We start from the raw sequence: 23819 nt of genomic DNA, 5'->3' as shown, positions 1-23819 counted from the left end.
CCCTTCTTTCGACAGTCTTGACTTCCGTTCTAGTAAAACCTGCCTCAGATGCATCCTTCTTTCTTCCTTTCCTTCAGGCCTTCAGGTCTCCCCGCTGGCTCCCCACTGGCTGCAGTCTCCTAAGCAGCAATGTCTCCCACTGGCCAGTGTCTTGCCTCCCCATTGTGGGCAGTGAGGGCATGGGATACGTCTCAAGCAAATCTTTGCTGAGCGGCTGAGAGATCCAAAAGTCCTCCCAACATGCAAATCTGATCATGTTACTCCTTTGTTTAAAAACCTTCAGTAGGGGTGCTTGGGTGGCTCGGTCGGTCAAGCATCTGCCTTAGGCTCGGATCATGATCACAGGGTCCTGCGATGGAGTCCTGCGTCAGGCCCCCTGCTCAGCACGGAGCCTGCTTCTTGCTCTCCTTCTGCCTCTTTTCCTGCTCATTTTTCCTTTCACTCTCTCTCTCAAATAAATAAATAAATAAAATCTTAAAACATAAAACTAAATTCAAGTAAAAACCTTCAGTGGTTCCCAGTGGTTTGAGGATAAAATCCAAACTCTGAGGTCATTCAAGGCTCTTCAAGCCCTTGCCATCTCATCACCTGTCATTCACCATTTGCCTCCCGTGGCTTGGCCGTCCCACGGGGACAGCTAACAATGTTCCAGGTGATACATGTGTTCAGTGTAGCAGTTGCGAATGATTTCCAGCTCTGGAGTCAGATTGAATGTAGTCGTGTTCCAGCTCCACCACAGAGCTCTGTGACCTGGAGGGAGTTCACTTAAACTCTCTTTGCCTCAGTTTCTTCATCTGCAAAATGGGACTGATAGTATCACCTGCTAAAGTTGGTGTATTAAACGTGTGCACACATGTCAAGCTCTTAAATCAGTCTCTGGCACACACAGACATTCCATTATCATTACCCCGGGTGTTGTATGAACTTACTGACTCTATCCTGTGCTGCCTCCTTCTGCCTGAGATACCCCCTCCGCCTCTGCCTGATGGACCCGAGCCATCCTCTGACTCCCAGGCTCTCTGGAACGAACATCTCTAGCCAAGGAGTGTTAAAAGCTTAAGTCATGGGCTTATAGCCTGGTTCTGCTACTAAAGCTGTGGTTTCCTCCTTTGTGAAATTCAGATAAGAAAATAATTGCCTCTACCTTATTAAGAGTTCTCGGGGAAAAATATAAAGACATACCTAGCATATGCTAAATACTTCATTCATGTTAGATATTATTTTATTAGCAGCCTTTCTGCCCTTCTACAATAGCCTTTCTACAATAATACTGCCTCGTTACAGTAGTAGTGTAATCTGTTTCCTTGTTTGTCCTGGTGGGTGATTCGAGTTCAGAGACAGAACTTCCCGCCTCTCAGGCACTTGACACATCATTCAGGCCATGGAACTATGGAACTGACAAGGACTCAGTGGCTTTAACGATACATGTAACCATCTGTTACCATTTTCATATGTTGCTTTAAGAGATTTCCCAGGACCATGTGCATAAGAGAAGATGTTAGGAAGGAAGGGTCTTTGAGAGGCCCTAAGGACTGGAGATTAAATGGTCCTATACCATTTTATTTGGCCCAAAGATGACTGGAAATAAAGGGGAAGTCAGACTGGATGGGCTGGGACTTCACTCCCAAGACATGAAACGGGCTTTATCAGTAGGACTAAATACCTCCTGCTGGTCTTCAAACAGGGTCGTGCCAGTACATGCTAAGTAGCTGGTTATCCAAGAACGACACAGAGCCCTGATTTGGCAGGTGTTTGCCCATCACCGTGGTGCAAATACTCCCTCCGAGGTTACTCTCAGAACACCACTGTGATGTTAACCGACTGGCAAGGACGGACCAGTCATCCAAGCATGGGCTGCCTCCAGCACAGCACTGTGTAAACCTCAGTTTTTCTATCTGTAAAATGTGAGTCCTCTGAAGTTACAGTCCTGTCTCCAAGTAGAAATGTTGGTGGGTCTAATGAGAGAGAAAAAAAAAAATAACAACAGGCAAATGTTGGTGTTTGGGCAACACTGCTTGGGCTCATCATCATCTTGAAACTCTGTCTGTCCACTGGCCGTGTGCATCTTAGGACCGGGATCTGTGCTGACAGTCTTCTGTCACAAACCAGCCTGTCCGGGCTTCTGCTCAGAGCCATGTATCTGGTTTTATCCTCCCAATCAGGGTTCTACTCTGAGCAGCAGACTGACTCAATTAGCCTTTCATTCCAGAGTCCAATTGTGAGTCAATTCTGAGGTTGTTAAGCAAAATGAGTCTGGTGGCATTAGCCTCGCGCTGAAGGATAGTAATCCGCATCGCGGTGCCCTTCAGTTAATAGTCTGCTTGAGAGACTATGAGAAACAGGGACTCGGAGACAAAGCGACCTTTTGTCCATCTCTGGGGGACAGGCTGGGAGTGCGGGGCTGCCAGGTCAGAGAGTTGCTCAGGTTGTGGGCAGCACTGGAAGCCCAGCTGCCTGAACCACAGTTGGCCTCTGCAAAGTTAGAAGCCCGGCAGCACCAGATCATTAACTTTCATGACTGGGAAAATTCTTCTGAAATTAACACTCAGTCCAAGCTGGATGCCATTGGAGTCAGTTGAGTAAGCTCGGGCCACCTTTAGGGACTTCCTCGGAAAAATGAATCCTCTAACCAGGCTACAGAAAATGGCCAGGTTTTATGCCCTCCAGTGTGTTCAATTAGAGTCAGAAAACACCAACAAGGCTTAGATGGTTGGGAGATCCAGGCACGCAGACGGGCTCACGCTCAAGTCTCATTTGGAGGATTTTGCCAAGACCCTTAGCTTCAGCACATGGCCCTGCTTGGGAAGCGGGATGTGGGGGCCTCTCTGAGGACTTCCAGGTGCTGTGCAAAGAAAATAAAGCTTTGCTGTAGCACCTGCCCTGGGGATTGACAGGGATGGCACCAGGCACACATGGACGGGGCCCAGATGGGCGCAGCTCGGGAGGCTCAGATACCCCTGCTTAAAAGGGTTTGAGGAGAGAGCAGACCCTCACAGACACCCTGCAGCCTTTGCAGTGTGCTATGAACTCAGACAACTTCATTGGGCCTCTTAACTCCCCGCGAGCTACGATTGTAGGAAAGGGACACATAATGGGCTTCCTGCAGACCTCTTACAAACCTCTGTGATCTCCATACACACTACCTTGCTCTGCCCCTCCAGGCAAGCTCGCACATAACCCAAGTTATGCTAAGTAAAGACAGTTTTTTGGGTGGAAGGAGGGAAACAGCACTATGTATGTTGTCTGCCAATTTGGGTATGCTGAAGAGAAAAGAGCCGGGACAACCATCCATTGTCTCCCATAATTGCCGGATAATTTAAATTCTCTTGAAGTCCATTGTGTTCTTCGCTCAGAAGCAGAGCTGTTGTCTGCTGAGATGACCTCGGCAGTGGCCCCGCTCTCATTCAGGATCTCTCCAACAATATGCTCTTCAGACTGAAAAACAGCCAGTTGGCCGCAAAGAGCCTTCTGCCTCCCCAGACCAGCGTGTCTGTGGCCCTTCTCCATCTCCGGGGCTCTGCAGTTTTGCCACCACTCATGGCTTCCCAGTGGACTGCGCTGGCCCCTGGGCAGCTTCCCAGCTGTGGACAGGTGCAGCAATGGTCAGCGGCCCCTCCAGGCCCCTCCTCCCCCAGAAGGCCCCATCACACAGTGAAACAGTGCCTCAAGTGAGCATCGCCTGTCCCTCCTTCGGTTCTGGAGCAGTGAGCCCCTCCTCAGTGTCACTTGGCAGGAATCAATCCCTGTCCCCTGGGCTGGGGAGTGAGAGATAACTTACAAGACAAATACACGTATTTTTAAAGCCAGCAGGAATTACGGGAGCAGATGGGCTGTAGGATCCTATTTGGATGCCAGGGACATGTTTCTGTATAAAGTAAATATTTTCCCAGTGTAGATCTCTGGTGAGTGTGTAGAGAAGCATATTTCCTAAAGATGCAAATAAGTCTGTCAGAAATAAATATTGAATGGAAACTTCAAAGCATCTAGATTTCTCCAGCTACAGGCCCTGAAGACTTCTCTGCAAATAAGCAGACACACAGGTGGGCAGAGGGCTGGGGAAGGAGGGGACGGTTGGGTGGGGGAGTTGGGTAAGAGGGGGTGCTCCCATCCTAAGAGCTTTTCTTTTGGTGCGGAAAAAGGTGTATTGACAAAGGAACAAAGAAAAGTTGGTCCAGAAGTTTAGGGTATTTCGAAACACACAGCTTCCCTTTCTCCCCATTACAGATCTCGCCTTGCGGATTTTTTTACCAACTGCCAACCCGAGTCGAGGTCCGCCAGCAGCTGTCTGAAGGAAAACTATGCCGACTGCCTCCTCGCGTACTCAGGGCTTATTGGTAAGATGGGGGAGAAGCGGAACGGGGGGAAGTCTGGTGTACAGATGCTCACGGACTCTTCCCATTGTAGCCTGCCACTGTCTGCGAGAGGAAAAATCGCAGTAACCTTTATGCTGGGGTTTTGACATGAAGCCCTCTAGGACTTACTGCAGAAAAAAGAAACCTGGGGATCACGGCTGTGCCAAGGCAAGGCAGGAAGCAAGGAATCTCCCAGTGCAGGAAGACTGTGGTGTGAGCACCTGAGAAGCATCTTGGGGGGCGGGGGCGGGGAAACAACCACACAGAACAACAGGAAAGGAAAAAATATATAACATGGCCATGGAAGAGGGGAGCAAGTCCCCTGAGCTCATTGAATTAGGGGACTTGGAAGTCATTCCGTCTGGGGGAAATAAAAAAGGCTGCTCCCCAGAAATGGAAATAAAACCCCTAACCACTGGGGTCCTTCTTACCATTGATATTCTTGGTAATTCAGCTCCTGATGTGCAGGGAGTGAGGTCGCCTAGGATGTTTCCAGGAGAACAGACCTAGCAGAAACAGTGTTTTCTGCCTCTCCAGAAGGGAAGCAGGGTCTTGGCATTCGGGGCAACAGTGCGGTTAGGGTATCAGTGAGTTAGAAGGTCAGAAGTGAGGCAGATTTGTGTCCGTGGCTAAAAGGGGCAGGCAGGCAGAGAGGCAGGTGTTCCAGGGCCTGGAGCCTGAAGAAGCCCCGGTGGCGGGGCTCCGTCACAACTGACATTTGAGGACAAACGTGTAGTGAAGGCTGTGGAGGGATGAGGGAAATCACACTTGTCAGAAGCGTGATGGCTCAGCCACGGCGACTGCACAAGTCACCGGGCAGGAAGAACTTCCCACCAAGAATGACAGCACAGACTCAATTTTTTTTTTTTTTTTGTCACCAGAGTGGCTTAAAACTGGAAAGAGCTTTCGGGAAAATCAATGGTGGTATTTAATGGGGGGATATTCCAGGTGCCTGCGCATTCATCCCCACGTTTTTTTTTTTAAAGAATACCTGTGTTCTCTTGGCCAAGACCGTTCCCCAGTGCTGTTTACCATTTTTGTGGCTGTATCCCAACGAGTGTAACTTCCTTGAGTCAATACCCCAAATTTGCATTCGCTCTTTCCTTTTCTTAAGTAAGTTGGTCTCTGCTAGGGGTTACTTATCAACTATGGAATTACAGGTGTGAGCAACAATGGAAATAATTAAGCCGTGCTCATTTTAAAAAGTTAACAAAAAAATACAGAGAAACCCAAAGGAGACAGCTGGAAGGATCTACAACTCCACTCCCAGACAGAATCCCTATGAATATCTCAGTCCATATTCTTCCAGGCATGTGTGTTCATTAAATCCTCCATGAGTGGCCAAGGCACAGGGCTGCCAGGCATTTCTGGCTTGGAAGCCATCACATGGCCAGGATGATGAAAGACTCATCATATAATGGAATGAAATGGTTGAAGCAATGCATTTTACAGACCAAAATCTATTTCCCTCTTGGGTCTGAATCTTTCCCTCTGCACTGGTCATTGGGTTCTGGTGTCTTTCAGGACAAAGCTTGTGCCTGCTTCTTCCATATGTCAGGGACCCATCATGGTGTCCGGCATTCACTGGCTACTTAGTAGACACATTTTAACCTCTGGACTCAGGGTTTGGGGTACCTTCTCCTTTCTCATCCAAATTAAGTGCTTACTCTCTGTTGTGGGTCAAAGTTCCCATCCCAAGGTATAACAGGAGATAATGTTGTTTGAATTGGTAAGGAATGTAGGGTAAAAAAGACATATCTTTGACTTAGAAGAGCTTACAAAGAATTTTTGTTTTCTGTAATGAACAAAATATATCCTGTGACTCACTGACCACTATTACTTTTATGTCCACAAAATACAGAAAAACAGAAGGCTTCTTGGCATGACTAGGCATCGCCTGGTGCGAACCACCCAGAAGAAGACATTTGGGTTGTATTAAGTATAAATGCTTTGCTTATTTGCGCCAGCACAGAGCTCATCAGAAAAACCATGAGCATAGGAAGATGTAGGCAAGAGAGACCACCCAGCATTTCTCTGAGGGCTTTTGAGGACTTCTGAGACAATACTCTAGAAGCCATCAGCTTAGAGGATTTCCAGTTTATTTCTAATTCCTTCACAACTTGGAAGACTTTATTTAAAGCAGTTGAGTGTCTGGTGAGCAGAGGCCTCATTATATATGTTCCGGATGTCAGGGAACCCAAAAGATAGCTTCGAAGCTCCTCTGTGTTCCTTTGAAGAAGCCATTTGCTTCTGAGGGAAGTGGATGCAAAGTCCTAAAAGGATTTTTTAAGATACGTGAAACCAGTTCTATCTATTTATGGAGATTAATGACATTTTCAAGAAAATGCAAGGGATTTGGGAACTCATGCATTCAAAGTTAATTCTCTCCTGCTCCATAACATCCATACCATTTGGGCAGAGAAAAAACACCCTAAGTGCAGCTCAAGGAGTTCTGTTATAATTTTTTAAGTAAATGTGTAAATTATTTTATGTGCTCAAGATAAATTACCAAGAAAACGCACTGCTTCACATAATTTCCCACTCAGCCAACACAACGTTTGTAATCATCCGTGATGTGTCCGTGTCAGAGGAACATTTGTTTCTCCTTAGGCTAGAGTAAATTCTGTACGATCACATAAGAACAAGGTGCCTTGTTTCTACTTTCTTAGGTACAGTCATGACCCCCAACTACATAGACTCCAGCAGCCTCAGCGTGGCCCCGTGGTGTGACTGCAGCAACAGTGGGAACGCTATAGAAGAGTGCCTGAAATTTTTGAACTTCTTCAAGGACAATACTTGTCTCAGTGAGTTTAAAAAAAGGGGGGGGGGAGCAAACACGCAAACACACTTTCCTCTCTGTGTTCAAGCTATACCTTTGCATTTCTTGTGCCTGCCTTCTTCTCTCTCTCTCTCTCTCTCTCTCCCCTCTCTTTTTTCCGGCTCGCTGATGGTGAATCCAGCCTCTCTTGGCCATACTACGCAAGGCAGCAGGGAACAGAGCAAGTGGGTGCTGCCAAGTCTGTGAATACAAAGGCCTAAGAGAGCAAGGGATTCGAACAACAGAGGGTGTATCCTGTCAGATAGAACCCTTCTACCCACAGATCAAATTCTGATGTTGGCCACCAGCACGAAGTCTGTTCCAAAGGTTCTTAAAACCTGGGTCTAATATGCGGTGTGAGAAGCTCAGACAAATTAGATGGGGGTAAGCCTCCGAGGGCTTGCTGAGAAAAATTAGAGCGTTCACATCAATAGCCCCCTGGATGTTCGGGGTTGGCTCAGAGGAGAAGTCACAGTTCTTGAGTGGGATAAGCTGGCGGTGCAGGCAGGAGCCTCGGGATGTCCGTTATCTCGGGAGACAGAGATGAGCACCCGGGAGCTGGGGGGCGGTGGGAAGCTTGCTCCTGCTTGGAAATAGTATCGGCTGTTACTGCCACTTTCTTCAGGCAATATGGAAACCTATTTCTCAAAGGGAGAGGGAGAGAGAGAGGCATGCAGGTGTGAACAATGAGCACGCATCAGACCGTGCAGGGCCTCCCTTCTGTCCGCGGAGATGCGCATCGTTTGAGGGGATGATCCAGCGGACATGCTTGAGGACCCGCTCTCCTTTGGTGGCAGCTGCCGTTAGTGTACTGGGGGCCTTCAACTCACTCCACAAGGAGTGCGATAGATACATGATCTCCTTGACTGTTTTCTGCACAAGAGTGCTAGGAGGTGTAGGTAGGAGCTTCTCCATTTCACAGGTGAGTCAACAGCTGTTACTCACATGGGTCCTCCAGGCCACAGTTGGATCTGAAGCCCGAGTTCCTCCTTCTGCAGCCCCTGTGCCCCGAGGCTTTTGTGTCGTGCCTGATATCAAAGGGCCCATTGGTTGAGAACATACGGCGGAACACCGGGGACCAGGTGGGACTTCCTGGTGAGAGTTGTAGAGCCAGCTTCTAGGAATTAAGGTTCAGCCGCCCCTCTGAGAGCCGAGAACACTCTCCATGATGTTCTGCTGTCTGGTGACTGACGGCCGGAGAGTTAGCTAACAATTTACCATGTGTACATGGAAAAGCTTTTAAGTGTTACTTATTCTCAAACCTCTTTATCGCTTCCTTTGTTGAAAAGACAGATCTAAATGATTTGCTTACTAGGTGCTTCAGTCATGTGGCTGTAACCAAATGCTTTAATCATCTTAAAACTAACACAAGCTTCTGGACACCTAAGGGAAATGGAAAACCATAAAACTAGTGGGAAGTATGGAGACATTTGCTGAGATATTGAGGGTACCCTCAAACTGAACCTCGGCTCTCCAGTTTGGTCTTGACTTAAAAAAAGAAAAGCATATATATATATATATATATCCTCCTTTTCCACATCCTGCGTAGTCTTTTGGCAGAATGCAAGTTTTAATGAAGATAAAGCAATGACAGTATAGGTCAGTGTGAGAAAAGATTGTAGTCACACTGCCTGGAAAACCGCTCCCTCATGGAGAAATTAAAGGTGTCCCTGCTTAATAATATTTTGGTGAAGGGGAGACTGGTCTGGCCTCGTTTTGCTGATGACGTCTCAATAAAAATAAATACATTTGGTCTTCAACAGGGACCGAAGCCAGCCAGAATTTTTCAGTCATCCCATTTAGACTTGGATGAGAAGGGGCACAGCCCACCAAAGACACAGGGCCGTCAATTCACATCCTGCAAAAGGCTCTAGAGTAGAAGGAATTAAAATTTGTAGGTTCCAACCCGAATGTCACAACCCAGTTCTGCCGCCTTCAGATTAACCAGATCTCTCCCAGATTCCTCTATCACGAACACAACTTTAACCGGTTGTTTATTTCTGGTTCTTGGGGGGAAACGCAGTTATTTTTAAGCCAAAGTGGATGGCCAGGGTGAGGGGAAGAGAGAAGAATGAGTTGGAGATGGAGGTAGGCTCGGAGTTCCACTCACTTGGGTCTTTCTCCAGACGCCTCCATCACCTCCCTGGACCGCGGTATGGGAGCTATGCTTCCCCGTCACACTCTCAGCCCCCGCTTCATTTCCTCCAGGCGTTTCTCAGCACCGAATGGATTCTCTATCTCACTTAATACCCTCCCCAGCCAGCACGGGCTCTACGGAGGGCAGAGGCTCTTGTCTGTTGCTGCCAGCCTTCCTGTTCACTGCTGGATGCCCACGGAGCAGAGCCTGGCACGTAGTCCAAGCTCCCACTGACATTCGAGTCAACAAATGAGCAGGTGCACAGACATCCCAGGAGGCAAGACCACCACAGGGGAAAAGCTCAGGTAGTGCCCATACATGGCAGGGGTCTCCTGGATCTCCGTGTCTGAACAGGAAAGAGGAAGGAGCGTTCTGCAGCTTGTGGTGGTGGTTCTCGGCCATTCGGAGAAACCCCTCCCCCTGTCCCTCTTTCTCTGCATTGCACCCACCCGTTAAGCCATGTAAGACCGCTAGGAGCAAATTTATATTAATTCCAGGCTGTTTCTTAGGGCCTAAAAAATGTAAAGTTTGAGAAAACAAGCTTCCAATTTGCTGAACTTAAAGGATAACAATTTTAGAACAAAATGTCACTTCTAAGAGGAAGATTAGGCTTAAATTATTCTGTCTTGTATATCGGAAGATGCCAGCTAAGAATCATATATTAACAATTTGCACATTCAGGTCTCAAATGGAGGAGTTTGATTTCTTATACAATGAATATGAAATAAAAAATTCCTAAAGCCAGGCCAAATCCCCGAGGACCTGATTAAAAACTGTTTTTAATTCATTTTGGGGAGGGGAACAACACACAACCAATTTACTCTTGCCATAAAAACAATCTAATCCCATGAAATTGTAATAAGCTTTTAAAGTTTTACATTTTAAACTTTTCATTTAAGCAGGGCTGCTCCTACCTAATTATGCAGATTTTGTTTGGAAGACTGGGAGCAGAAAGGAAAAAAATAATCTTACTTAAATTTTCACTATGTATTGATGAGATTTGGGGTAGATTTTTTTTTTTTTTTTCTTGTAAGAAAACTAGTTGCATCTGTACTAGTTGCATTTGGCTCATAGTAGCTGCTCAGAGCCTGTGCCGGGTGCTCTATGGTAGTGAGTCACATCTTTGGCTATTTGATTTTACCGCCTGCCAAATTAGTCTGGGGGTCACCAAGTTGCCTCATAATTAGGGATATGTTACTTTAAAAAAAAATCACTAACTAGTTTGCTTTTAGTATAGTATTTTAACAGAGTACAGGGATGTTCTTAGAAGATCGTGATCCCGCAAAAACAGGTTCGAGGCTGGGTTTCAAAGCACTTGACTGATGAGTATTTCAGGGCAAGGACCTTGCTCAGCCCCTGGTACATAAAAAGGAACACGATCTGTCTTGTGCTTCGAGCATACCGAAGTGTCCATGTCGGTGTTTAATGAATGAATTGATTTTTGAGTACCTGACCCGATGGCTGGCTCTCCGCGCGCGGAGGGATGGTTGGGTTTTGTTCAGGGAAGTCCAATACTGTAATCAGAATTTCTAGTGTGCCTCTCTGGCTTCATGTATCCTGTCTGTTACATTTGCTGCTTGACTTTGAAATTGGATTTCCTCCTGTTTTACTGCAGAAAATGCAATTCAAGCCTTTGGCAATGGTTCTGATGTGACCGTGTGGCAGCCAGCCCTCCCAGTTCAGACCACCACTGCCACCACCACCACAGCCTTCCGGGCCAAGAACAAGCCCCTGGGGCCAGCAGGGTCCGAGAATGAAATCCCCACTCACGTTTTACCACCTTGTGCAAATTTGCAGGTAAGAGTGGGAACCAAACTCCCGTTTGGAGCTCACTTGCGGGGGCGGGGGAAAGCAGGGACCAGTTTCCTGCAATGCATTTAAAGATGGATGGCTAATGAGGGAAAGCTGCTTGGGTTTGAATCTTACAAGTGCATTTAACCACGATAAATGAAGATTGCGAAGCGCCGCAGAGCGGGAAAAGGACAAACTCTGGGACTGACTCGCATTTGCTGGGAGTGTGACTTTGGTCATTGGGCCCGGAGCTGGCCTTGGTGTCTTCACCTGTAGAAGGAGGGGGCTGGGGTGATGAATCTTCAGGCCTTCTATTTGTGGAGTGGCAGAGTCAAACTGGGATCAATTTCTTTATTATGCTTATTCTGTGTTCCCCCCAAAGCAGCAGCCTGTTGAAAGAGAAAGTACTCTTGGGTTGGTCACCACCAGTATCATTTAAACTTAACACAGAGAGTGTAACTCTGTCTTAAGGTGAACCAGGGGCACTGTCACTAGTGAGGTTGTTAATTCCAAGAGTTCCTATGGGTTCGTTCTTCTAGAAGCAGAAGAAAACGTTTGTTTCTGAAGTCAAAGGAGCTGGGTAGAGCCACCCTGCAAAGCCTCTCGTGGGACTGGAGGCCAGTGAGAGGGGCCAGGAGACTTCCCTGGGGTTAATCCAGAGCTCCCAAGGGCAGAACCACAATGGCATGTGAACAGTGGTTTCCTGCCTTTAGTCAAAGCGGAGTGTTTGTTCTGCCTTTTTATTGATTTTTTTCATAATAACAACTATTCAGCTACTTACTTAGCAAGACATTACGTGTTTATATGTTTGCAAAGTCTCTTCACACACTTTAGGTCTCCGGCTGTTACCCTCCTGACGGCTGTGGGAGAGTAATAGTGTTACTGTCGGCCTCGTGCTTGCACTGGGGGGCACCAGGGCTTGGTGAAGTAACACTTTCGCAGGAGCCCGCAGAGCTTGTGAGTCACAGAACCGGTGCTGGGAATCCAGGAGACTCACGCTGCTTTCATGGTTCTTCCTGTATTTGCGGGGAAGGAGTGACCGCGCGGTGATCTCTGCTTCCTGTCGTGCTAGGGGAGGGCACAGGCGCCGAGCACTGGCTGTCATTTCATACTGGTCACTGGAGTTTATTCTCTTTTCTCCCCACTCTGCTGCCACCAAGGACCAGGCTCACCAGAAACCTTCTTTGGCCAATACCTTCTTAACTCACAATCCCCTTCGTTCCCTACAGATCTTACACCCTTGGGCAGTTCTTCTGCTTCTGATTGGCTTGCGGTCTCTCTTTCCCAATGTCTCCCTTCTTCTTGGATGTCCTACGTGCCGCTCAGCTGACGACTGATCTCTGTCCCGTCCCCCCATATCCCAAACCCTCAGACACACTCACACACACACTCACATGCACAGCACTAAGGGGGAAGGTGGGGAAGGGAGCCACACAGCCCAAGGTCAACCAGATATTCTTCATGCTTCTGAAGCATTTCCTGAGCATGTCCAATGTCCAAAGCTCTGTGCAGAAACTGCTAGAAGTAGGATGCTTGGGCAGTATTACAGCCTCTAACTGCTCCCTCTTGCAGCAGAGCCCTCAGGCTCGGGGAGGGGAGGTGACTTGCACAAAGTCCCCCCCCCCCCGCCCCGCCATCCTCCACCCCCAGCCAGGGAGAGGAGAGTCTGGAGCCAGACATTGCACCACAGACACAGGATCTGTTCTTTGTCTCTGGCTGGTCCCCGGCGTCCTGCTTCCTCCTAGGCCAGCCTGCTGCTCTTACTGGGTCCACTTTGGTTCTAGCATCTGTAAGACAAGTGGCCAGATGAGAGATAGGACCCTGGTGTACTTTGGTGATAAGACTGGGCCAGAGATGCCTCCTGACTGGTAGAAGAGGCAAGCTCTGGCCATGGCAAAAACCGGGTTCTTTTCTGCAGGTGTCTGAGCGCAGGGAGAATGGCTGTGGGGGCAGTGTTTAGCCTGTGTATCAAGCTCCTTCGGTGTTTTGGAAACTTCATGGGGATGGGCACTCAGAAACAATTCTCTCCTCAGTGAACTTATAAATAATGCACAGGATGCAGCTTGTAACATTTTTGGGACGTCAGACCAAACTAATAGATGACGCTTCAGAAGACTAGCCGTCATTGGAAATTCTATGAAATTAGTCTTCTCCGTGAGAGAGGACTCTGTCAGCCATAAGGAGACACTCTCCCCACCTCCCTGTGCCTTTGCTACTCCCCCCTCCCCCGAAAAAAGTGCCTGGCTTCTGCTTCCTGTGGTGCCCGCATGTCTTGGCCCCACAGTATTGTGCCTCGAACACAGCTCTGCCCAGCCACCCCTCCCTGTCAGGAGGACTCGGTGCTGCCGCAAGGTTGCCCTGGCAACGTCAGGGGACACATGAGCTCTGTTCCCGAGAAACAACGCTTTGCCTTCCCCTGTATTAGTGATAGGAAATCTGCCTCATGAGTAGAGGGGCAAAGTAAAATTAAAGCATGATGTTTACATTGAGGCTGCTAGTTAACTTCTCAGCAGAGGGGGAAATGGCAGTGGGGGTTGACCAAGGAATAAGGTTGCAGCCATACTTGTCTTCCCTGGGAGACACACACACACACACACACATACACACACACACACACACACACACACTCCACATAAGTTGGAGCTAAATGGCATTTCATTTCTGGGGAGCCCTTCAGGGTTCTACCAGACCTCACCTTTCCTCTTAAGGGGACGGCCTGCTTGAACCTGTTTTTGCACACATGAAGCAGGGAGTGAGAGCTTGGGCTCTGCAGCCAAGCCTGTGTTCAGACCCAGGCTCTTTTCCTCACCAGCGCCCTGGCTTCTCTGAGCCTCAGCTTTCACGAAACTCAAGGATGGTCGAGCTGCCAGAATGGGGGGGATTAAATGGGGGTAATACCTCAGGGCCTGGGGCAGAAGGAATACTCCAGAATGGTACTTTAAAAATGTCCCATGTGATGTCTGATCCCCAATCAGTTGGCCATTGGGTCTCTTGACAGTAGAAGGGTGTTGGTGTTGTGCCGGATTTACAGACATCCTTCCCTACTACACATAAGGCAACAGTCAGGGAAGGGCTGGCGACTTAACCAGAATCACACAGTAATTCTCTGGAGGGCCTGGGATTTCTGCCTAATGGCCGGTATACTTCCACCTTATTCCATGACCTTGGACAACCAACCTGGGCTCGCTCTTTGAATTAGAAATGGACAGAAAGGAGGAAGTAAAAAAACGGAAAGTTATACAGTATTTGTCTTTCTGCATTTGGCTTATTTCACTTAGCATAATGCCTCCAGGTTCCTGATCTCACTTCCATGTAGTATCTGATAAGGTCAGATTTTTTTTTTTTTAAAGATTCTATCTATTTATTTGACAGAGAGAGATCACAAGCAGGCAGAGAGTGGGGGGGAAGCAGGCTCCCCGCGGAGCAGAGAACCCAGTGCGGGGCTCGATCCCAGAACCCTGGGATCATGACCTGAGCTGGAGGTAGAGGCTTAACCTACTGAGCCACCCAGGTGCCCCAAGGTCAGATTTTTAAAGCGAGGAGAGTGGTGGTTACCAGAAGCTGGGCAGGAAGGTGCCGCTCAGAGGGAACAGGTTTCAGTCACGTGGATGAATGGGATCTAGAGCTCTAGTATACAACATGGTGACTACAGCTAGTAATAGTGTATCGGATACTTGGATCCTGCCAAGAGAGTACATCTTGGCTGCAGAGCCCAAGCTCTCATTCCCTGCCTCACGTGTGCCAAAACGGGTTCAAGCTCCCACTCCCCCCCAAAATGGTAGCTACCTGAGGTGATATGTTAATTAGCTTTACTGTGATAAACTTTTCCTCAGATACATGTGTATCAAAACATCAGGTTGTAGTCCTTAAATACATACAATTTTTATTTCTCAATGTTACCTCAGTAAAGCTTGTGACGGGAGGAGAGGATAGAAATGGCGGCAGGGCAAAGCTCCTTGTGAGGGACCATGTACCCTAGTGCTTCCTGAAGGCAGCCATAGGGGAAGCACAAAGCTCATGCTTTAGGTTGGGGTTATTCATGCAATTCCAGGAGACAGGGAATAGGAAAAGACTGAAAGTTTGCCAGTAAAATTTTCACAGCTTGGCGATGTCTTTTGAATGACCTATCCTAACAATGGTAGAAAGAATCATTGGAGGCCAGAGGGTGGGGGGTGAGTGAGTGATAAGAGATGGGCCTTCACCCCGAGAACATGGTCCCTGGCACTGATTTAGGACTCTTGCTTTGGAGGAGGGCTCCCAGGAGATTCATTCTCCCTATTTGTCCTTCTTCTGCCTGCCTGGCTGTCTCCAGATAAATTACCATTTGCCAGGGGGTCCTGGAAATATCTTACAATGGCGTTTGTCGCAGCTGCGTGTGTCATTACTCAGAACAGAACTGACTTAAACCAGCTTGGGATCCATAGGTAGCAGATTTGGAGAAAGTCAACTATCTTTGGCAGCTTTAAAGTTCACTTCCCTCGAGAGGCACCCTCCTGTAATATTTTAAAATATACAATAATATGAGGAAACTCTTGGGGACTTGAATTCCTGTCTTAACATTTGAGATAGATTTCCCCTTTGGAAGGGAAGAGATAAGAATAAACATTTTCAAAAGTCGGCTTCGAAGTGTAATAATCAACAGAACCAAATACATTTCTTGTGGGGAAATGGGTTGCCTTGGGTGTGGGGCGTATAGGACTCTTCTGTAGTTCCTGTGAAAGGCTTGCCTTTAAAAAAGGAAAGTTGATTGATTAGTATAAAATGTCATAGAAATGTCCAAGTGCTCACCCCCTGAGGTGATAAAATACCAGGTTTTGGGTAACCCGCCAAGCTCCCATGTCAGGATTAATTGGCAGTCATATTAGTAACAAGCATGACGCAGGCTGTGCTATTGTTGGAATATCCTTTTGAATTGTACAAAGTGGTCACATGAAAAACAAAGGAAGATTAAAAATTCTACCAATTATTTCATCTTCTGTGCACTTGAGTGATCTGCTAGCTGGAAAAAGCTCAGGATATTTAAACCAAATGGACTGTACTCGTCGCTTATTTAAAGTAAATATCTTTGGGAGATGTAAGTAGGTGTTGGAAAAATCCCTACTTTGCCTCATTGTACACCACTTAATTCTGGAAGCTTAAAGTAAAGACCCTTTAGAGTGACATTTGTAGGTCTTGGATTCCGTGGTCAAACAGGGGGCTAGAGGCTGAGGAAGACAGCCCAGGGACCGTAGCCGAGGACGCTGGGCAAAAGGTTGCTGCCTCTGCCCCTTTCCGCTTTCCACTCTGTAGGGCTGTGATTGAGAAGAGAAAGTCTGGTAGCCTGGGGAACACACAGTCCGATCCAGGGCTGGCGGGTGGGTAGGGGAAAGCTGTGAGCAGTTGGCGAGCTCTAGTGCACGGTGAGAGCCACGACCAAAGTCCGTTTTTCTTAGGAGCCAAAGAAAGCTTCTCTGTGGAGAGACATGGAGGGCCGGAGCTTGTAGACCGATCTCAAGTAGGGCTCCTCCCCTCTCCCTAGTGGGACTTTTAAGGCAGCACTCTAGAAAGAAACCACCAATGTGGTTTTCTCAGACACAGAAGCTATGGGAGCATCTCCAGGCATAGTCTTTGTGAGAAGGCTAACTGCTGAAATCACCAGTGCCGAGGGCGGCTCTTCTCTTCCCCACCGATCACCCATCATCTGCTTTGATGGTCAGACCACGCTGGCCCTAAGGGTCCCACGACAGGGACACTCCTGATCCTCCCTGGCCGTGGGGGCAAAGACTTTGAGGTGAACGTTTTTCTTGGAGCGGAGAACCTGCAGCACCCACTGGATTTTAACTCCTGGCCTCCTTGACTGGAACCAGTTCTCCTCTTCGCAGAGCATAGTCTGAAGCTTGTAGAAATGGGCTGGGAGCTTATGGGATGCAGGATGTTTACCCATTGGTAAGAGGAGCAGAGGGCAGGCAAGATTTGCCCAGCCATTTAACTCCTACATAATAGAATAATATTCAAATATTTAATTAGAATATTAAATATTAGAATATTGAAACTTATCTAGACCTGAAACAAGACTTTCCATCCCGGAAGAACAGCATAACCCTCCACTGCCTTAGGACCTCGTCACCTAAACAAAGTCTCTTTGTACCTGATAGGGTCAGACCAGACCAGAAATGATTTCAAAGCTCTTCCCAGGGCCGGACCCCAAAAGTTCTAGATGCGGTGGCAGGAAGGCAGTCATCCAAACCTGCTCAATACCCAGGACTCCTCTGGCTGTGACCAAGTGAAAATTTTAAGTGTCGAGTTTTAAAAGGAAAGCTGCCAATGGGTGTTCCGTAAATCATTTGTGCCAGCAGACTGACCCCATTATGTCAGCTAATCCTGGAAATACAGGAGGTAAATTTAAATCTTCGAGCATGAAGCACTTAATCAATATTCTAAATGTTTTTCTTGCAATTTATGCTAGCAGAGCAATGGGGTGCTTTGGCGTCCTGTTAATCTTCCACTGGAGAAGAGGCACTTGAGAGCCAGGCCAGGGTGGTGGGATCTTGCCCGGGGTGATTGGTGGGAGGGCAGGAAGCTGCGGGGGAGGGAGCGAGGTGCTTGCTTCCACACTAGGCCGCTGGCATGGAGACGCTCACCCCTGGACTCAGTCCTCCTACGCCAGCAGGCAGAGCCTCCCTGGGGCACCTCTTCGGTGCTTTCCTTTAACCCGTGGTTGACAGCCCAGGAGGGGCTTTGCTGGGAAGAGCATGAGCTTTGGGGGTCAGATGGACTAGAGTGAGAACCCTGGTTCTGTTCCTGTTGTTCTGTGATCTAGGGCACATTTCCTACCTTCTCTGAATGTCTGCTCTACACTGTCACCTGCTTCCCAGATCGGTTGTGAAGGTTCAGACCTGGTTTCCCTGATGCAAAGGGCCCAGCATGACTGTCCAACCCTCTCCACGTGGTTAAGGGGTTACCACTCTTAGCGTGATTCATGAGCTGTGTGAGCGCTTTCTCTCTGGACCCTGGGACCCTAAAGGGAGGGCTCTTCCCAGGGACTGGGAGTCCATGGAGGAAAAAAGATGGAGCCGCTTTCTTAGATTTTAAGAACCGTGGGAACGGGGTGATACCCAGCTGATTCTAAGAATTGGTCATTGTCAAAAGTCCTAAGGACGGAGGGAAGTACAAGTGTACTTTGGAGGAAGGGAAACCAAAAGGCAGCGAGAAAGGACAAGGTGTTGAGGCTTATAACAGTTCCAAACTCCATATCCCCGCGCCCAGAAGGGTCTCCTAGGAGTGTCACCCTAACAACCAGCTTCTTGATGGTATGACTGGGGCCGTGACAGTAGTCAGATCTTGGTCCGACCTTGGTCCCAGAGTGGGACTGTCTGCCAGGGGCTGTTGCCACATCTCTTTAACCAGCGCTGACCTTGGGAAGATGTGACACGGCTGTAAACAGGAAACAGTCTTAGTTGCAGAAAAGATAGTGTCTGAGAACCAGCTTCGCATCCCAGCCTCTGACCCCAGGACTTTGATTCCTTCCCATGTCTGCATTCTGCCAGTATTACTATTTGCTTCATATTTATCTTTAAACTCAATTACTAGGGACGCCTGGGTGGCTCAGCCAATTAAGTGGTTGCCTTCGGCTCAGGTCATGATCCTAAGGTCTTGGGATGGAGTCCCACGTTCGGCTCCTTACTCAGCAGGGAGCCTGCCTCTCCTTCTGCCTGGTGCTCCCCGGGCTTGTGCTCTCTCTCTCTCAATCTGATAAAAAAAAAAAAAAAACAACAACTCAATTTCTAGATATACTTATTTATATGAACACCATAATTTTTAGACTCATCCAAAGCTGTTAAATCACATGTGACATATACGTGAGTCAGTGTGCTAGTTCTCTCTACATAATCCATATAAATATTAAATTTAAAAATAAATTTAAATATTTAAATATTTAAATTAAAAATGTTAGTAATGTCCCTTACATAGTGTCACAGACAACAGTGGTCCCCAAAGCCGCCTCTGAGAAGCATTATAAACCATCGAATATGACAGAACCCGGAACTATTTGCTCTGATAGAGCACATCAGCGCTAGTTCTTATGGTTGGATGTTAATAAAGCAAATGTGTATATGCTTTTCCCACGAGTCGATACTGTTCTAAGCACATTATGTGTATATAGAGTCACTCCCTTAATCCCCACAGTAACCTGATGAGGTCAGTACTGTTATTATTCCCATTTGTTCCGACAGTAGGCCTGAGACACAGAGAGGCTGGATCGGGAGAGGGGTGCGACCAAAGGCGCATCTTCCCTTCTATGCGTTTTAAAGGACTACACTGTGTTACTAAATCAGAGCACTTTAGCTTTCGGTTTCTAGGTAACACTATTCACTCAATAGAGATGAGAGTCAGTCTCTACCTTCTTGCGCAACATCTGGCAGATGGAGGAGCCAGACTGGTTCGTAAACCGGCGTAAAGAAAGGAAACAACATCTATTCTGACAGCAACCGGTGTCCCTGGAACTCAGGTCTGACGCCAGCTCTCGGAGACAGCACAGACGCCAGAGGTTAAGGGCACGGTCCCCAACAAGACAGGCCTGACTTCAGGTGCCAGCCACACTTCAGGGATTCCCCAGGCCACCAACCAGCTACAAATTCAGGGCTTCCCAAGACCCTTCACATTCAATCCGCTAGAATGACTCAGAAGTCAGGAAAGTATTCTGCTTAGGATTTCGGTTTTACTATAAAGGAAACAGATCAGGACTAGCCAAATGGAGAGATACAGAGGCTGAGATCTGAGACAGTCTCCAGGAGAGAGCTTTTGTTCCCTCACCCTGTGGGGTTGGGACACTGCCCACCCCCCCAGGGCATTGATGCATTCACCCACCAGGGAGCGCCACTGAGCTGCAGTGACCAGCGTTTTAATTGGGGTTTCATTACACAGGCGTGATTGATTGAGCCATTGGGCCTGTGATTGAATGCAGTCTTTTACCCTTCTCTGCTGCCTGGAGATCAGGCAGTTGGGGGGACCTCGCATGATTCAAAGCCCCAGGCCCTTGGCCAGTAGTTGGTCTCTCTGGTGACCAAACCCCGATCTCATTACCATAAACACAGGTAGGATCCGAAGGGCTCATGAATACCAAAGGCACTCCTATTGCTGAAGAACTTCCAAGTGTGTAAAGGTTTTCTCCCAGAAACCAGGAACAAAAGTTAGCCAAATTCTAATTTTAATTCTAGGACCAAAGAGTGAAACTTCTCATAAGAAAGCCGGAGTTGAACTTCTAGCGTGGGCTCATTTCCCCCACTTGCCCCACTTGGGCAAACTACTTAGCTTTGACTTCCTCATCCCTGAAGTGGGGATGGCCATGGCCGCCCAGGAGGGCTGGAGCTTCCTGGGCTGTTACAAGGATTCAGTGCGATCCTGTGTGTAAAGTGTGGCGCCCAGCTCAGAGGAGATACCGTGTAAGTCTTTATTCTTTGTAAGTTTTGTGATGCTTTTGGCCCTTGGATAGCTCTTGTCCTTTTTGTCCCATCTCCAGTCATAGAGAAACGCCCTGAGGGGACCGGGCTGCATTGTGCATTGCCTGATGGGTCCCGTTTTCCAGTGGCTTTGCACGGGTAGCACAGGCTTGTTAAGGTCAAGGAAAGGTGAGGTCTTGTCGGGTGGTGGTTTGGAAATGTAATTTGGAGTCCGATGCTTCTCTGTTCTTTCCAGGAGGTGGACTGTGTGCCTCTGCACCGATCTTAGAAACTTCAGCAAGGACCGTTGGGTGATCTCTTGGTCAGGAACTGGACAGTTCCCTCAGATCAGACTTCCTCAACCTTGGCCCTCTTGACATTTTGGTCTGGAAATTCTTTGTTTGGGGCTGCCCTGTGCACTGTAGGATGTTGAGCAACACGCCCACCTCCATCTTCTAAATACCAGTAGCACTTTTCCCCTATGGTGACAACCACACACGTCTCCAGACAGAGCCAGATGCCCCCTAGAGGGCAAAATCGTCCCTGAAGGTGGACCACTGTCCGGGAAATGAGGGCTGCCTCAAAGACCCCCTTTTCCTTTCTATAACAGGGGAAATTAAGTTGTTGGAGAGTGTTTTCAGGTTCCCTGCATGGTAAGGGGTGTGTGGAGATGGGAGAGCAAGCAGCCTCACTGGACCAAGTCTTCCCTGGGTCGCGCAGGCAAAACAATGGGAAGGGGCAGCAGTAGCCACCAAATGCCCATGTTGGGATATTTAAGTTAATTTTCCCAAGGCGACACTGTTCTTGGAGTGGGGCCTGTGGAGGCTATCACAGGCGGTACTGACTGAGTCTCTCCGCCGGGTTCTCGTCATCCGAGGACCTGCTGGTCTCCCCAGCCCGCAGGGCCCCGCACACCCTCAATCTTCTGACGAATGTGTTCTCACCACTCAGCACCCTGGACAAGCCACCCAGAGGGGACATTTCAAAGGAGACTTTTGCCAGCTGACCAGAGTGGGTGGAAATGGGTATCCCCCACCCCCTTCAGGTTTCGCATGTGGACCCGGGACATGGGGGCATTCGGGGGGGCGGCGAGGGGAGTCGAGCAGGATTGTGTGGCCCGTGCCAGACCAGTCACCGCCGGCCCGTGCCAGACCAGTCACCGCCGAGCTGCAGCTCGTGTGCAGAATCTAAATGACTCTGGCCACACAGATGCCATTTCCTGAGCCTTTTGTTTGAGAAAACGACCTTGGTGCTGCCTGTGATGTGTGGTATTTGGTTTATGGTCTTTGTCAGGTCTCCATCATTTCTGGCTATTACAGAGTATTTTCTAGCCCCCACCGGCATGTCGGTCCCATTAAAAAAAAAAAAAAAAAGTCCAAATGTTGGCTAGAGCTACAGTTCCTTTGCATAATGCTCAGAGCGAGTTGATTTCCCCCACTCCGGGAGAGATGAGCTGCAAGGGGTCTTCCCTGAGCAGCAGTGCTAAGCCTCAGGGGCCCCCCACCCAGGCTGCTTCTGGGCTCCCCTGGAAGCCTCACGGCAGAGCTCTGGACTGGGCTGCTAAGTGGCCTAGAGGCCCTGCGTGATGGGCCCGACTATTCCCAGCGCAGAGAGGCCAACAGCGGCCTCCTGGGACTTAATCTTCGCAGCGCCAGGTGCCAGCCGACGAGCTCAGAGGGGAGCTGCCTCCCAGAATCTGCCCACGTTAGCCCTGGGAGGAAAGAGGCTGTTGTAAAAACAGTTTTTGAAATAACTGCTTGTAGAGCGTTTTCAAAGCCTTTCATCCAGGAGAGTGCTTGAATTCAGAGCTCAAAAATTGGGGATGACTCCATGAAGGCTGCCACGCAGCCTGCCGACATGCGCCTTCCGTAGTGCATTCGAACCCCATTAGGCACGGAAGCTTGGAACGTGTAACTGGGACCAAAAGACAGACGTTTCCTCTTGGGAGTCAGGCTCCGCGGTGGGTAGGTGCGCACATGGCCCATCTGCCAACAGCAGCGTCGGCACCGCCAACGGTGTGCTCAGCCCCCGCAACGAAGCACCCATGCTGGGGGCTTCAACCACAGATATTTATTCCTCACGGCTCTGGGGGCCAGAAATCGGAGAGGAAGGTCTGGGGGTCTGGTTCCTCCTGAGGCCCCTCTCTGTGGCTTGCACATGGCCACCCTCTCACTGAGCCTTCACGTGGCCTTTCCTTGTGCCTGTGCATCCCCAGCGTCCCTCTGTATGTCCAAATCTCCCCTTCTTTTAAGGACACCAGTCAGACTGGTCTGGGACCTGTCTCATTTTCACTGAATCGCCTCCCTAAAGGCCTGACTTCAAATCAATTCCCATCCGGAAGACCTGGGGAACAGGGCTTTCGTATATGAGTTGGGGGGGAGGAACCCCATTCCGTCCATAACATATGTGGGAGGGGCAGGTCCTGCATAACTAAATATTTGACAGTTTAAAAATCTCATTTATGGGGTGAATTTAAAAATTACTGCAGCCACAAGCCTCCCTGCAATGCAGTACACAGGGTTCTGCTGTCTCTTGTGTAGACTTTGAACATGAGAGACTCCCTCTTGGCTGGTCCTCTGGTGGAAGGGACATGGGGAAAGACCCTCCCTGGGGCAGAAGGGCCGACCCGCCCAGCCTGCCAGCGTCCCCTCTCCTAACTGCTGTCACTGACGAGCTTCTGCAAACTTAATTCAAGGAACGATTTTCTGTGATTGGCATGTTTGCATTGTAGCAAACTTTGGTTGAACATATTGTTAGAATACACAGTACTGTAATTTAAGATTATTTTATCAGCAGTAAAGGGTTTTATAATTCATTTAAAAAGTTGTAATGGGCTTGAGCATCTTCAGTATAGTTTAATAATATAGCGTTTTATTGCCGGCTATAAACTTTCAGATTACGGTTTTAGCAATTGTGCAATTCTATTTTATAGTTTAATAATTGTTCAAATGAAGGAGAGTATAAGGTTCCTAAAAACCAATTTAATGACTTAGAAAAATAGCCTTTATCAAAATCTAACGTATATCTTTAATGAACCCAGATGTCACCTTTTCAACGAAGGTAGATCATCGCATCTATTTTTCTCAACCACAAAGCCCTCCAAATTAAGCACACAGAGCGCTGTATCTGAGTTATGTTTTTTCTCCTTCTTTAAAAAAAATCTTTTTTCCCTAATCTCCTACAGCCAGAATAAGTCTATTTGCCAAGCACAAGGTGGACACCAGCAAGGCCCGAAGGGCTTTAGCAGGAACAGGGAGTAAATTGGTTCTCTCTTGAGAAGGTTGTTTTACAAAAGACCCCTG

The 23819-nt window shown here is 48.3% G+C and overlaps 1 protein-coding gene across 5 annotated transcripts in view; it reads left to right on the top strand.

Annotated features, from left to right (window-relative positions):
* GFRA1 (GDNF family receptor alpha 1) overlaps positions 1-23819 on the top strand; it is a 202833-nt gene that overhangs the window by 166144 nt on the left and 12870 nt on the right. For all 5 annotated transcript variants that reach the window (XM_032313351.1, XM_032313346.1, XM_032313349.1 and 2 more), the window contains 3 exons: positions 4225-4334; positions 7022-7156; positions 10923-11104. In XM_032313351.1, coding sequence (XP_032169242.1) covers positions 4225-4334; positions 7022-7156; positions 10923-11104 — 427 coding nt within the window. The remainder of the gene's footprint in view (positions 1-4224; positions 4335-7021; positions 7157-10922; positions 11105-23819) is intronic.

The sequence above is a fragment of the Mustela erminea genome, chromosome 14, assembly GCF_009829155.1.
Source record: "Mustela erminea isolate mMusErm1 chromosome 14, mMusErm1.Pri, whole genome shotgun sequence".
NCBI classification, from domain to species: Eukaryota; Metazoa; Chordata; class Mammalia; order Carnivora; family Mustelidae; genus Mustela; species Mustela erminea.
This window is presented reverse-complemented; position numbering and strand designations above follow the sequence as displayed.